The 15,671-nt window shown below is 38.0% G+C and overlaps 1 protein-coding gene across 5 annotated transcripts in view; it reads right to left on the reverse strand.

Moving 5' to 3' along the window:
• Positions 1–15,671, reverse strand: part of DNAJC6 (DnaJ heat shock protein family (Hsp40) member C6) — an 83,908-nt gene that overhangs the window by 2,018 nt on the left and 66,219 nt on the right. For all 5 annotated transcript variants that reach the window (XM_060773677.2, XM_060773675.2, XM_060773676.2 and 2 more), the window contains 6 exons: positions 15,060–15,212; positions 12,940–13,011; positions 11,259–11,393; positions 7,349–7,615; positions 5,951–6,096; positions 1,854–2,030 (listed from right to left, as the gene is read on the reverse strand). In XM_060773677.2, the coding sequence (XP_060629660.2) occupies positions 1,854–2,030; positions 5,951–6,096; positions 7,349–7,615; positions 11,259–11,393; positions 12,940–13,011; positions 15,060–15,212 (950 nt within the window). The remainder of the gene's footprint in view (positions 1–1,853; positions 2,031–5,950; positions 6,097–7,348; positions 7,616–11,258; positions 11,394–12,939; positions 13,012–15,059; positions 15,213–15,671) is intronic.

A 15,671-nucleotide genomic window follows, 5' to 3' on the forward strand; every position in this document is an offset into this window, starting at 1 on the left:
GTAGCTTAGGATATAAAATAGTAAGATCCATCTCAAATCTATTGGTAATGCTAATCTAGCATCCGGGGTGATGTTTAGTCCTATCATTTATTTTCATAAATATATTGTTCCAAAAACTCTTCAGCTGTGGGTATTCCCATCATAAATGAAAATATGTCCCTTTGTGCATGCCACGTCTCCAGCAGAGGTTACTTTGCTTCCTATCCATCCGGTGTAATTCAACCAGTGTGGTATACCATCTCCATATGACTTTGTGCACATTTACTTTTAATCTATTGACAGATTCTTAACCACTCTCCACTTGAAGGCCCTTTTCCAATTGAGTTCTGTCGGAGGCCCTAGGTCTCCTTCCCACACTTTTTCTAACAGCTTCAGCCCTATTTCTTCGACTATTAATCCATTGTATATTTTCCCAAATAATCCTTTCTTAGATATTTCTTGCTTTTTAAGTTTACTTAGCCATTCTTCATATTTATTCACCTCTACATCACTAGTCTCTGAAACCCACCTATTAGTTATTTTGGAGTTAAAGAGCAAATTTCTTATGAAACATGAATAAGAAACTATTGTTATATATTATTGATATATTTATTCTTAATTATCAAACTCAACATGGTTCCAAATCTAATCTATGTACATATTTTCTAACATGAAGGTGGTTCAGTTCTTGTGGGTTTTTTCGGGCTATATGGCCATGTTCTAGAGGCATTTCTCCTGACGTTTCGCCTGCATCTATGGCAGGCATCCTCAGAGGTGAGGTCTGCTGGAGCTGGGAAAAAAGGGGTTTATATATCTGTGGAATGACCAGGGTGAGACAAAGGGCTTTTGTAAGTTGGGCTAGGTGTGGATCTTTCAACTGCCCACCTTGATTAGCATACAATGGGCTGACTGTGCCTGGGGCAAACTCTTCTTGAAGGGTGATTAGATGTCCCTGCCTGTTTTTCTCTCTGTTGTTTTTGCTGTTGCAATTTTAGAGTTTTTTAATATTGGTAGCCAGATTTTGTTCATTTTCATGGTTTCTTCCTTTCTGTTGAAATTGTCCACATGTTTGTGGATTTCAATTCTACCCCAACGAAAAGCAGATCATACTCTTGATACACACTCATTATTGTGATAGTGGAAGTCTCAAAGAGCAGTGGCCAAGAGAAAAATTAGTAAACTAGTGAGAATTTAAATCTACAAAATCTTCAGTAAGTTTCCTGTTTCCTACTTATTTTCAAATCTGCATACAAATGAGTTTTTCCTATCATAAGAAGACAACGGTAAATATAAATTTTTCCCCAGCATTGCTGTGCATTGGTAAAAGCCTTACAGGGAATCAGCAATGTCTAGCAATTAAAGAGAATGAGGCAAACATCTCAGGCAGCAATTTGGTGAGGTGCGGCACTGTTTGCTAGGAAAGGCTAAGGACCTTGTAAAACCACAACTCTCATGATTCCATAGTTGTTTGATTTAATTACCCACTGTAATTAAACTGATGTCAAACTGTTTTAATTCTATAGTACATAGTGGCCAGTACAATGTGTGGACCTTTAGATTTTGGAACTCCAACTCCCAGAAGCCCTAACCAGCTTGGCCAATAATCAGGCCTTTTGGGCGCTGAAGTCCAAAACATCTGGAGGACCACAGGTTGTGCAGGTCTGGATTGTGTGAGAAAGATTAAGTTCTCAGTCTCTGCACATTAAATTGGAGAGAATCTGTCTTATCTTTCCTTAAGGCAGCAACATTTCTTGGACTGGATCTGTAACTAATACCATTTGATTGTTTTCTGAGAATAAATCATAGGATGAGAATCTTATACCAATCAGTTGGTTAGGTAAGAAAGGTTGGTAATCTAAAATACCATCACTTACTTTATCTGGATGAACAACAAGCACTGCTTTACGATAAACCTTCTTCACTTGCTCTGGAGTGACAAGATCTGCCATGCCCACTTGTTTCCATTTTGTTTCTCCCTCCCATAGCACCGTATGCATTGTAGAGAGCAGTGCTCTTATGTTTCTTTCTTTCCCTTCAATCCATTCTAATATCTGTACAGAGAGATACAATTTTGAATAAATGTCAAGACAACATTCACATTGAAATATATAAATAGGTTTATATTTGATTGATTAGAGAAATACATGTTGCAATACATATTTTTCTTCATCCTTGGATATGCTGGCTAGGATTGATGGGAGCTGCAATCCAGCAGTACCCAGAGGGTAATGGGAATATAGTGTGTTCTATATATTGTTTTTCTGGACTTGCTTCAAAATTAGGGGGGAAAGGGGAGCTCTGTCAGATAGACAGGTCAAAATATTATTTTCAACCCAAAGTAAACATATAAAGACATTTGAAAGTAAGGAACAAGGTAGGTAAAGGTTTCCCCTGACATTAAGTCTAGTTGTATCTGAATCTGAGGGTTGGTGCTCATCTCCATTTCTAAGCCAAAGAGCCGGTATTGTCCTTAGATGTCTCCAAGATCATGTGGCCGGCATGACTGCATGGAGCGCCGTTACCTTCCCACAGAAGTGGTACCTATTGATCTACTCACATTTGCATGTTATTGAACTGCTAGGTTGGCAGAAGCTGGGCTTAACAGCAGGAGCTTACCCTGCTCCTTGGATTGGAACCGCCGACCTTTTGGTCAGCAAGTTCAGCAGCTCAACGGTTTAACCTGCTGTGCTATTGGGGGGGGGGGGCTTAGGAGCAAGCTAGCATCTTTCAAATTACAACTGTGGGGCTAAAATAAATATTTTTTAAAAAAGACAATGCATCTAACAGAAGAATAATACTTGTGGACCAAGGAGAATAGTATGTACCAAAAGTAAATGTCTCAAGAATTCCAGGGAAATAAATGTACTGGGAATACGACTGTGTATATACATGTACCCATGCACACTCAAAAAGATAACAAACTTTCAAAGTATTAGCAGTGTAGAAAGAAAGGAATCTGGTGGTATCTTTAATCAGTTTATTTCAGTACAAACTTTCATGGACTACAACCCACTTCTTCAGCTGCATGACAAATGGACTATAGTCCATGAAAACTTATCCTGCATAAATTAGTCTTGATTTCCTGAATGTCTAGGACCTTTAGATGTTATTGTTCATATTCAAAGCATGTATTGGGATAGTACTAATCAGCGTTTAATCCTTCAGGCAAGATTTATCTCAGTGGTCCACGATGCTAATAGCCAACAAAGTAATTATCACAAAAATCTCATTAATGATTATCACAGTAAGGTAGTGTTCCCTAACAATTCTTATTTATGTATAACCCATTATGTAAGAGCTGTAGCCTTTTAGATGCATCAGTGCATAATGCATGCACACAGACATTAGGGCTAACTTTGTTCACTGGTCCATTGTAGGAGTCCAAAAAGAGCGGGGTACATTTCCACATTTCCTCCCCCCCCCCCCAAAAAAAATCAGAAGTGACTGTCTTATGCATAAACACACATTAAACAGGGATGGACAAAATCCAGCATGTTTTTATAGCTCATGATTTCCTGAACTATTGCTACCAAAAAGAAAAAAAGATGATGAGAATAAATTGTCTCATGAATAACTCCAGGAACAATGATTCACAGGTCACTAGATCTCTGCCCTGTTTAACAGCGGGGACAGAGATATTTTAAAATCAGCCATGTACTTCTGGGCATTTTCCATTTTGGGCAATGTGCTTCCTGCAGGATTCTAGTGGCAGAAAAAAGCGCACAGTCCTGCACTAAAGACCCATGATTTGCTGTAGAGGTCATGTGTTGCTTCTGGAGGCTTCCAAATAATGCAAATCTTCCTCATGTGTTGTTCTTGGTGGTGTTGTTTTCTTACAGGGCTTCAAAACTAGTGATAGGGTGGCATGCAATCTAAGACACAACTATAGAATAAACAGAAAGTTAAAACGCTTAGTAGAATTTTACTCATGTGTTGATGCACCTAAGCATATTTCCTCTCTATTTACAGTGTTCCCTCACTACTTTGTGGTTCAATTTAAGCGGACTCGCTGTTTCGCGGGTTTTTGAAAATATTAATAAAAATATAAAATATTTACGGTATGTCCAGTGGAGGCCAGGGACCTCGGAAGTGCAGCAGGCTGAGGCGCGGCCTGGAAGGCCTGCCTCCCTGGCCTCCACAGACCCCAGAAGTGCGGTAGCTTGAGGTGTGGTGGGGAAGGCCTGTCCCCCTGGCCTGCTGCTTCCTGCATGGCTCCGAAGGCTCTGGCGGGGTCTGCGGAAGCCAGGGAGGCAGGCAGGCACCCTTGGGATGGGAGGCGGGTAAGGAAGCGTGGGTAAGAAAATAATATGTAATATATAAAAAATAACATATAAATATTAAAATTAATATGGTGTCCCTACTTAGTAGATTTTCACTTATCAGGGATGGCCCTGATAAGTGCCATCCCTGATAAGTGAAACCCTGCGATGAGAGAACACAGTATACCACAGTTGGGCTGTGGGCTGCATGTGGCCTTTTCACTGGCCTTGTAGTCCTTGCAGACTAGATCCCATCTGATCTTGGAAATGGAGCATGGTCAACTTTGGTTAGTACTTAGATGGGAGGATGCTAACAAATACAGGTGCTGTAGACTATTTCAGAGGAAGGAACTAGCAAAATATATTTGTGTAGTCTTTGCCTAAGGAAACTCTATGAAATTGATGGGCTCAAGAGATGATTTGAAGGCATAGGCACGCCTACATTCATATGGGGTGATAAAAGCATTTAAAATAAAATATACTGTTAATCTTAAATAAGATCAGTTTCCTGTTCACAGAGATCAATGAAATTCCAAGAGTTACTTTACCAGAAAATAAATATTTCTTTAATAGATGCAGTAAATCTCCCAAAAGAACCACATTTAGCCACTGTAGTAGAACATTACAATACTAAGTGGTTGTGTGTGTACCTGCAGGTGAAATGGAACTGCGTGAACAAGTTAAAATGATACACAAAGAGATAGTCCAAACTATAAAGGTGAGAATGAATGAATTTTTAATACACAGTTCAGTACTTTTTCAGACAAACTGCCTCGTAACATTCAGGAAGAATACAATTTGAAGCACAGCTGCTTGTTTGATGTGTACGCCAGTGTGGGAGATGTGAATTGTTTTACTTTGAAAGGAAGGCCACATGAAATCCTCAGATATATCTATTACTGTCAGAGATATGTATGTCAGCTTTGAGCTAAAATGAATTTGGAGGGGCAAAAAGTTTGGAATAGTCTGAGCTCTTCCCAGATTTCTGCCACCCTTCTATCTTTAGAAATGAAATTTCAATAGTTTTTGTTTTGTTTTTTTGTTTGTTTGTTTGTTTTACTACCAGTCTCTCATGCAGACACTGAAGTTTGGAAAGAGAAAGTAATAGTAATAATGTTATTTCTTACCCACCTCTCCTTATGGCATGAGGCAGAAAACATTGCTAAAAACACACAATCATCTAAAGCATTCTACAAAATGCACATATTAAAACATATTTAACAAAACACATTAAATATACACAGCAAAGATTAAGTATAAGATGCAAATTTAAAATTCCCAATTAAAACTGGCTGGGTAGGCCTGTCAGAAGAGATAGGTCTTTAGATGGTTTTAAATTCTGAGAGCTCATTTAGCTGTCAGACCTCTTCTGGCAGGTTGTTCCACAGTCTTCGGGTGGCCAATCAAAAGCTTCTCTGGGTGATGGTTGCCAGTCTGGTCCTGGCAGGCTGAAGTAGCCACCCACAGAGGACCTAAGTGTTTGGGGCAAATTATACAGGAGATGGTGATCCTGTAGTTAGCCTGGAAAGGAATGTAATCACATTCCTTGAAAACATAGTGCCTGAAAAGATGCTTCAGGATTGTTATATTAGACAAAATAGCATCAAATATATCCTAAAATATCTCCAAAGGTTTAAATTTTACTTTGTTTACTAATTCAAACAGGGCAAAGTATTTAAATATATGTTACGTATTTTATGAATGCAGCTTACTTTTAACTTTTCAGGGTCCATCTCCTTGGCCATTTCTTCTTTCCGCATTTCTGCTATTGTTCTTGGTCCCTTTTTGTCTTTTTGGGCATTAAATCCTTGACCAGATAAGAGGTCTTCAAAATCAGCAGCCATTTTCGGTTTGGAATCTTGATGAGCAAAATAATTAAAAAGATTCAAATTATTAATTTTATTCCTGATGTAGAAAGATACAACTTACACATCGCCCAAAATCGTTAAAAGATTATTACATTCAGCCCTCCACATTTGCTGGAGTTAGGGCCATAGGACCCCTGTGAAAATGAAAAATCTCAAATAAATTAATTGGGTTTTTTTTTACCTTTGAGAACACCTCTCTATAAATGTTTAGGTCTTCCCGCACAACTCTACTGTCAACTTCCACTGGAAGCTGAGCATACAATTGCATTGAATGATCTGGAGTTTCCTATAGATGACATTTTAAATCAAATCCATGAATAATCAAATTTGTAGAAGTCAAAATCATAAATGTGTTCGGATGATTGTGCTTCCTGCAATATGACCTAGAGCTAAACATGTTTTGGAAGGTACCAGCATTTTTCCTCTATAGTATGGGGAGGGAATTATTATAACATCTTCTCTGCCAGCTAGACTGTTGTGAACCTTCAAAACAGCTGATAAAGTTAGACAGAGGTTTACTTACTGAGTCCCATATAATGTGCAGATTCTCTCCTAATGTTTCATCTGCATCTATGGCAGGCATCCTTAGAGGTTGTGACACTTCACAACCTCTGAGGATGCCTGCCATAGATGCAGGCGAAATATCAGGAGATAATGCCTCTGGAACATGGCCATTACAGCCGGGAAACTCACAACATCTCAGTGATTCTGGCCATGAAACCCTTTGACAATAGATTGTCTTCTGAACTATGTATGAGCAAGTCTTCTCTCCCATTTTGATTTTGAAATCACATAGTAATTCAATCTGGAAGTATGTTATTAACTGACCAATAACGAGAAGCAAGAATTGAATGCCTTGTATTGTTTGCTCAATATATTTGATGAGTTCATAAGCTGATGTAGAGGTACTCTGAATGTTGCGAGCATCTCTGAATGAGGCTTTAAATAAAGCTAGGATCCCACTCTCTTCCCAATAGCACATCCCACTGGCTGTTGGAAGATTTCATAGCATGATGTCATGTGTAACTGATGCTAATGGCAGAACATTAGTGGGCTCAGAAAGAGAACTAAATCTAGAGCTACCACTTTTAGAAAGGGCTCCATATATTATTAGAACCAGAATATCTAGATTGATTTCAAATATGCTGGATAAAACTCCTTAGTTTGGAAGTGTTCAATTTTCCCCCTACAGAATTACATTTATATCACAAGAAAATGTAAGAGTTTAAAAATTCTGTTTACCGGCACTGCTCGTCCCTTTTCCACGATCATTCTGGCCACCTGGCATTGCAGAAAAGCTCACATTATAGTTAGGCCTATTTTGTGGAGAGGAATGTGGCATGCTTTGCTGGGGTTTGGTCTGCGATTGCGGCCAGGAGTATCCGGTGCCCTGTTGCCAGCTGCCACCTCCCATGGGCTGGGGAGATGGTTTCTGTGGCGATCCCATAGGAGGAAATCCTCCACCCATTCCTGTAGGTGTGCTGGGCTTGCTGGCAAAGGAAGGACAACCTGAAATATGAAGCAAAGTACTGCATGTTAATAGTTTGGTCTTCTTTGGAATAAGAAATGTATGCTATACCTGTATTTTAAGAATATCTAAATTTGAATGGCAATAGTGGATACTTCTAGGTTTCTTATATGCCAGACAGCTTTGCCAGGATTCAAAGTAAAGTGCAAAATAATCTTTTTTATGCTGTTGAATTTCTGTATTTCTTCTTTTCCTGACATCCAAGATTACATAAAGGACAAAAATATTAAAAAAAAACAAAGTCCCTGAAACATAGTGATGTTTTTTCAGAGAGCCTTTGTCTTTCTCATAGTGTGACTGGCCAAAGTCACCGATGGATTTCCATAGCCAAGCAGAGATTCAGACCCTGATCTCTAGGGTCCTAGTCCAACATCCAAATCATTTTACACATTTGCTATCATTAAATTAATTAAAGATATCCTAGTTGTCACTGTTTCCTTGTGTTTAAATCTTCATATTTTTACATGTTGTTTAAAATTGCACAACTCCTTCCATATTAAAACAGCAGAAGAAGAAAAGAACCACCACAACTACGTGACATCAGGCACATGTTTTGTTTTGATCCTGCAGAGCCACAAAAAGCCAGCAGAGGGGAGCAAGAAGCCTACTTCCAGAATCAACATGACATTTAAGCAGATGAGGCAGTACACAGCAAGGGAGAAATACCAGCCAGTGCTGGCATGGTAGAAATTAGAGGCCAAAAACTGTCACAGGAGGGGTGAAATCCATTTATGAGAAAAAGGGGATTAGAAAAAAAAATCCCAACAGAATGAAAAAATATTGGAAAGTAAAAAAAAAATGATTACATTGTATTGTTTTCATTGATCTTTCATCTGTATCCCTAATATTATCAATGTCAGGCTTGTTTATTAAAATTGATAACTTTTCACACATAAAAAACAAGGCTTCAAAAAAAAAATCAGTGCAAAACCATAGCTGCTGGGACTTTGCCCTACACTGAGGTGATAGAATTTGCACAATCCCATAAATGCACAAATTATTTGAAATCTGAGTGGAAGAGAACCTCTGGTTAAAACAACATGCTTCGCCATCACTGATTGACAGGAACTCATAAAAATAACAATAAAAAGGTAGTCTTGAGTGGCAAAGTACATACTGTAGTAAATCCCATTAGATACAAGAACTTAAACTACAAGGAGTAAAATCTCTAATGTCAACAAGCTGGAATGTGTCCAAAGGAGAGCCACTGAAATGATTAAGGCTCTGGAGAACAAGCCCTATGAGGAGCAGCTTAAAGAACTGGCCATGTTTAGCCTGCAGAATAGAAGGCGGAGAGGAGACATAATGACCATGTATAAATATGTGAGAGGAAGTCATAGGAAGGAGGAAGCAAGCTTGTTTTCTGCTTCCTTGGAGACTAGGAAGTGGAACAATGTCTTCAAACTACAGGAAAGGAGATTCCACCTGATCATTAGGAAGAACTTCCTAACTGTGAGAGCTGTTCAGCAGTGGAACTCTCTGCTGTGGACTGTGGTGGAGGCTCCTTCTTTAGAGGCTTTTAAACAGAAGCTGGATGGCCATCTGTCAGGGGTGCTTTGAATGTGATTTTCCTTCTTCTTGGCAGGGGGTTGGACTGGGTGGCCCATGAGGTCTCTTCCAACTCATGATTCTATGACTCTCTTACACTGTTAAGTCTGTGTACAATAGTTTACGAACTGTTCTGTTAAAGGATTTGCATGAGTTCAGAAGCACAGGGAATGTTTAATGGTGTTTTACTTTGTTTTAAAGTAAGGTTTTAAGTGTGTTGTTCAATGCTGTTTTAAACTTAACATTGTATGTTTTGACTATATGTGTGCATTGTATTTTTTTTTGCCTTTTTGACCACCTTGAGTCCCAATCTAGAGACAGATGAGATATAAATAAAGTGGTAGATAGATGCGTGATTAGTACAATTTTCCACAAAATTCCATTCTACAAGATACTGTCTGCTTTTTAAAAGCAGTGAGTACAAAATTTTCAAGTATCTAAGAGTGTTTCCATAGTTATAGCAGTTTGATACCTCTTTAACCAATATGGCTCAACACATGAAAGCATGTTTGCTCTAGTACTTCCCTAAGTTACATATGATGGAACTAAGTTTTTAAAGAAACATCAAACTGCTATGTCAAGGAATGCTGTGGGGTTTTTTAGCTTTGAATATGTTTTTATGGATTTTATATGTGAATTTTTAATAACATTGATGTTTAATTCTGTTGAAATGCTTTTAATGTAAGCCACTTTGAGTCTCTGTGTGACAAAAAGTGGGATATAAATAAACATAATAAACATAATAATAATAATAATAATAATAATAATAGGTACGATACACACTGTGGGAAAACATTTAATATGAAAAAAGCTATTAATGTATTCCTACATTACATGTAGTAATATCATGAAATTATTTTGTATCGAAATGCAGCCTTCTGGTAATGTTCTGTTCGTAAAGTTACATGTATTCTTGCCACTTAAAGGGGAACATAAAATTGTATTACTATACCATCCAATTTTGCTTTCGGTAAATATCGTTTCTCATCTGAGTGAAAAAGCTGATGACAAGCTTGACACATTATTTAAAATACCAATTGAATGGGGGAAATGTGAGAATTTGACATGTTAAGATACTCTAAAGCAGGGATGAACAAAATGCAATCCTGGGGCTCCATGTTGTCTCTCTCCTCCCAAGCTGTTTTTGTAGTCCTTGGATATTATAGATTTTCTTCTTGCTTTAGAGCCTTCCAGAGCTTTAATTAACCTTCTAAATAGTTTTAAAAGTCTATTTTTAAAAAGCCAGACATGTGATTCTAGTCATTTCTGGCTTTGTTCCCCTTTTTAAATTTCTCTACTTTGGAGGGGGGGCAGTCAACTGGGCTTCTGGGGTGCTTATTGCAGTTATTGGCCTTGCCCTAAAATTAAATCCTTCTTCACTCTCAATCACTTTTAGTTGTTTCCTGGCCTGTTTGTTCCTTTCCCTCCATTTCCCCAAAAAGACTTTCAATCCAAGACCTACTGGAGAAAATTGTTTATAGTGCAAAATTTCTATTGGGCATATGAATTCTTCTGTAAGATATCACTTTCTGACCCTTTTCAGTCTTGCAAATACATTTTAAAAGATGGCTTTCAACATTGGGGGGGGGGGGGATCCTGTCCCTACATCCTTCTCGGATCACATCCCTTTCCATTTTCTCCTCATGCCAATGCTCAATATATATGGATTTTTCTGTAAGTTTTTCAGGCTGTGTAATCATGTTCCAGAAGCATTCTCTCCTGACATTTCACCTGCATCTATGGCAGGCATTATCAGAGATTGTGAGGTCCTCACATCCTCTGAGGATGCCTGCCATAGATGCAGGTGAAATGTCAGGAGAGAATGCATCTGGAATACGGCCATACAGCCCGCAAAAACTTACAAAAACCCAGTGATTCCGGCCATTAAAATATTGCATATTTTAATCATGCCATAATACCCTAGACTGCCCAAATTAAAAGGGCCATGTGAGAAATATGGCTGCTTATTTTCAATCAGTTGCTTACAATTCACTATGGTCTCTTTTCATGGTGTGGTTTCAAGTGCAGCTGTGATGATGTGATTCCACTGCAAGCAACTCTCATGTTCATACGAACCTGCTAGATTTGCTCCAAGACTCCCCAAGTCAGCAAAAGGATCCAGGGTTTGGGGTTTGGCTTGGTGCGTAGGAGTGCTATGCACGGACCCAGTAGGGCTGGTAGCAGCTGATTTGCTCCCCTTGCCTAGGCCACCTGTGAGTAAAAAAGAAGCAGCTTGTCAAATGCAAATTAAATGACTATAAGAATCAAAATTAATATAATTGCTACATGTCTCATTGTGCTATCTCAATGCACAAAGAAACAGTAACATACTAATTTGAGAATGTTAAAAATTATGATTTGAAGATAAAATGATTCTTTAAAACTCAAACTGAAAATACATTTAAGCAGGAGGACTGCACTAACCATGTAACAGCAAAAGTCCACATTATTTTTGGCAAAGAACGTGAGAGATGGCAATGTTTTGGGATGCTCCCTCATTAAATTTTGCCATCAAATGAACATACTCTAAAGAGTATGTTGTTTGTGTTTATGAATTTCCTTTTAACAATTATGTAATTGTAGCAGCATTGTAGCCATTAGACATATTCAGGCTTACAAAAAAGCGAATCCCTGTATGTCAAATTTTACAATTCAGATTTCTGCAACATCTTTAAACAAATCTTGCACATAGTTTCAGTTTTCTTTGAATATGATCTCTTTATCTATGGGCTAAATTAGTGACATTAAAATGTGTCCTTGCATTCATCACGCATGAGTTTTTTTTTTAAAAAAAACTTATTAGTAGTTGGGGGTGCTGACTATCAGCAGGAAAAAGGGTGATTTAACTCTTTACACTGTCGCTGTGATCCTGAGGAAAATAAATTTATATCTATACTGCAAAAAATACCAGCACTAATAGGGGGTTGCCTATCAAAACAATAAGAAGCTTCAGAGCATTACTTTTCAGGTGTTTTGATTGGATCTACAACTCCCATTAATTCCACTCAGCATGTCTAGTGGTAAAGGATTTGGGTAGGTGCATTCCAAAACATCTGAAGGGCCAAACTTTTCCATCCCTGGAATGTTCAGTCCTGTATTTTTCAGTTCCAACAAACATCACAGAAGACACTGGCTACTATTCACATGTTTTAGAATATATATGTAGTTTACAATACATTCAAATTCATGGACCTGTGGTATATGCTTCTTAAGTGTGACAAACTGGTATATATTTTTAATTATATAGGTTTTAGAGAAATGGTAGGCAAACATTTCTCAAACATCAGAGGTCCCTAACATCAAAAGAATACAAAGCTGCCTATCTAATTTTTGAAGGGACTTTATTTGCATACCTGCTCCACTATATAAGTTTATTATTATACAAAATGGGCTGTTAGGAAATAATGGAAAAGGTTATGATTTCAAGCTAAAGTTAATACATTTTATAAAGATTATTTAAAAAAATTTTTTGTGTCAGGAGTGACTTGAGGAACTGCAAGTCGCTTCTGGTGTGAGAGAATTGGCCGTCTGCAAGGATGTTGCCCAGGGGAGGCCTGGGTGTTTTACCATACTTGTGGGAGGCTTCTCTTATGTCCCCACATGGGTAAACAGGAGCTGAGAGAGGGAGCTCAATCCACTTTCCCCGGATTCTAACCACTGACCTATCGGTCAGCAGTCCTGCCGGCACAAGGGTTTAACTCATTGCACTACCAGGGGCTCCTTATTTTAAAGAAGTTAGAAAATGGTTGTGACAAACCTGATGTGTGAGGCCATTCCCAGTCACCTGAAACATCTGGTTGAATGGAAACCGTTGGGGTACTTGAGGGACCTGAAACAAAACGAGAGTTTCCTATTACCGTACTTGATTTAATTTGTTTTTATTTTGTGCAAAATTTGAAAAATTGTTCTTTTTTTAAAAAAAATCATTTAATTGTGTGGCACTCTCTACTTTTTGTGGGCTTCAGAGATACCAGTAATAAAGTAGTCCTGTGCCTAAATATGATCTTGGAATATAAGCAAAGTAAGCTCTGGTGAGTACTTGGATGGGAGATCACCAATAAATACCAGGTGATGTAGGCTATATTTTGGAGGAAAGAATTGACAACCCCCCCCCCCCCCACTCTTAGTATTCTTTGCCTAAGGAAATACTATTAAATTCATGGTTTCACAGGCAACTTGAAGATATACACATACACATTCTCTTTCAACTAGTCAAATGAGATAGCTATGCGTCTCTGATTTACACTTTATTACAGAATTTACTTAGAATTAAAAGCAATGAAATGACTAACCTGGAGCATTTTAATTCATTTTCTAGAAATTATAAGTGGACTAGATTTAGAATTAGATTTAGAGGACACTGCATTTGTGACTACTGTATATTTTACAAACATGAAGCACCAACATAGCTATTCAAAATCAATGTGCCACTTCATGTGAATATTTTTTTATACTTCGGTAATTTTAATGAGAAGCAGTATGGTGTAGAACAGTGTTTCTCAACCTGTGGGTCGGGACTCCTAGGGGAGTCGCAAGGGGGTGTCAGAGGGGTCACCAAAGACCATCAGAAAACACAATATTTTCTGTTGGTCCTGGGGGTTCTGTGTCGAAAGTTTGGCCCAGTTCTATTGTTGCTGGGGTTCAGAAAGCTCTTTGATTGTAGGTGAACTATAAATCCCAGCAACTACAACTCCGCAACCCCACCAGTTCTCATATTTGTGCGTATCAGGTATTTGTGCCAAATTTGGTACAGTGAATGAAAATATCAGATATTTACATTATAATTCATAACAGTAGCAAAATTACTGTTATGAAGTAGCAACGAAAATAATTTTATGGTTGCGGTTCACCACAAATGAGGAACTGTATTAAGGGGCCACAGCATTAGGAAAGCTGAGAACCACTGGTGTAGAAGAAGTAGAGATTTTAGTGTTGGACTGCAGCTCTGGAGACCAGGGTTCAAATGCTTGCTTGTCCATGTTAGATGATACTCTCAGTTTCAGAGGACAACAAAGGCAACCCCCCTTTGAACATTGCAATGAAAACAAAATATTTTTTTCCAACTCTGTCTGGTAAGCCACAACTGCCACCTTCCCAATAGCTGTTGAGAATGTAACATCACCTTGTTATGGCATACATAACAAAAGGAATCTTCTCAGGGAGAGTTTTGTGCCTTGGGAAACTGACTTTTGGTAAGCAGATTTATTGCTTTCTCACAATTAACATTAAAGTTCTGAAAGACCTGTATCACCTTATCTAACCATTTGAAAATTTAGGGCAAGAGCATGATTTGCATTTTTCTGAATCCTGTCACATCCCACGACTGTATAAATATGTCACATGCCCTTGCCTTCAGAATCACTCAGTACTGCATCCAAAGAAATACATCCACAAAAGCTCATGTGAAAACAAAAACCAATTCAACTTAAAGATGTTGCCATATTATTATTATTTTCTTCTTTTTTGCTGCAAGAGATCTAGGCACTCCTACCCTTGGTATGCTATGCCTTACATTTCATGGAAAAGTTCTTGATATCATATATATATATGCATGACACACCCAAACACTTGTTGATTGTTAAGCTAGTAATGTGCAAAATGCACTTTACAATTGAATATCAGTGGTTTGAAATATTTAAGAAACTGGAAGATAAATTGCTTTACACCATTATTCTATTATAAGAAAGACCTTATGGCACCTTAGAGATTATAAAGATGAATATGGCACAAAATTTCATTTATTTGGCATAAGCCCACTTCTTCAATAGACCTGCAACTCCAGGGAAAAAGTTTTCACCACTTATTCTTGTAATTCAAAATGAAAACACACACGTGCACACACACACATATCTATATCTATCTATATAAAAATCCTACCCATGTTAAAAGGGTCTCCTTGCACTGTAGGGGAAGGGCTCCTTGCTGATTGAAGAAAAGGATCTGTGGTAGCATTTGATGAACCAAGAAAAGAGCCGAGAAGATCTGGAGCAGATTTCTTAGGACTACCCCCAAACGGATCAAAGGCAGTTGCTGCAAAAACAACATATTTGCTTTTCAAACTATGTATCCCTTTTACACTCAGGTATCAATGGACTGTAATCCTTTATGTCAGATCCATCTTGTACTATTCATAATTGTTCTGTACTTACATACAAAAAATATTAAGAATTTGTCAACAGCTTTAGAAGTCAAGAGGTGTGAAAAAGAAAAACTCATTTAGAAGTTTCATTCACGTTGCTGTGTATTTCATTCCTCTTACATCTGGACTCAAATGCAGAAATTACTAAAAGCGAGTTAAACCTCTCCCAAATATGCTTGAACTGGGAGTTTATGGTAGGATGTTTCATTTCTGACTCATCTGCCCAAACAAGCAAACAAGAAATCACATGTAATAACTGCTTAACAGTAGCCAACACCCTTGCTACAATACTTCACCAAAAGTTTTGCAGTTTTTTGTTAATACTGGGAGATTACCCTCATTTTCTATTG

The sequence above is a fragment of the Anolis sagrei genome, chromosome 4 (assembly GCF_037176765.1).
Source record: "Anolis sagrei isolate rAnoSag1 chromosome 4, rAnoSag1.mat, whole genome shotgun sequence".
Taxonomy (NCBI): Eukaryota; Metazoa; Chordata; class Lepidosauria; order Squamata; family Dactyloidae; genus Anolis; species Anolis sagrei.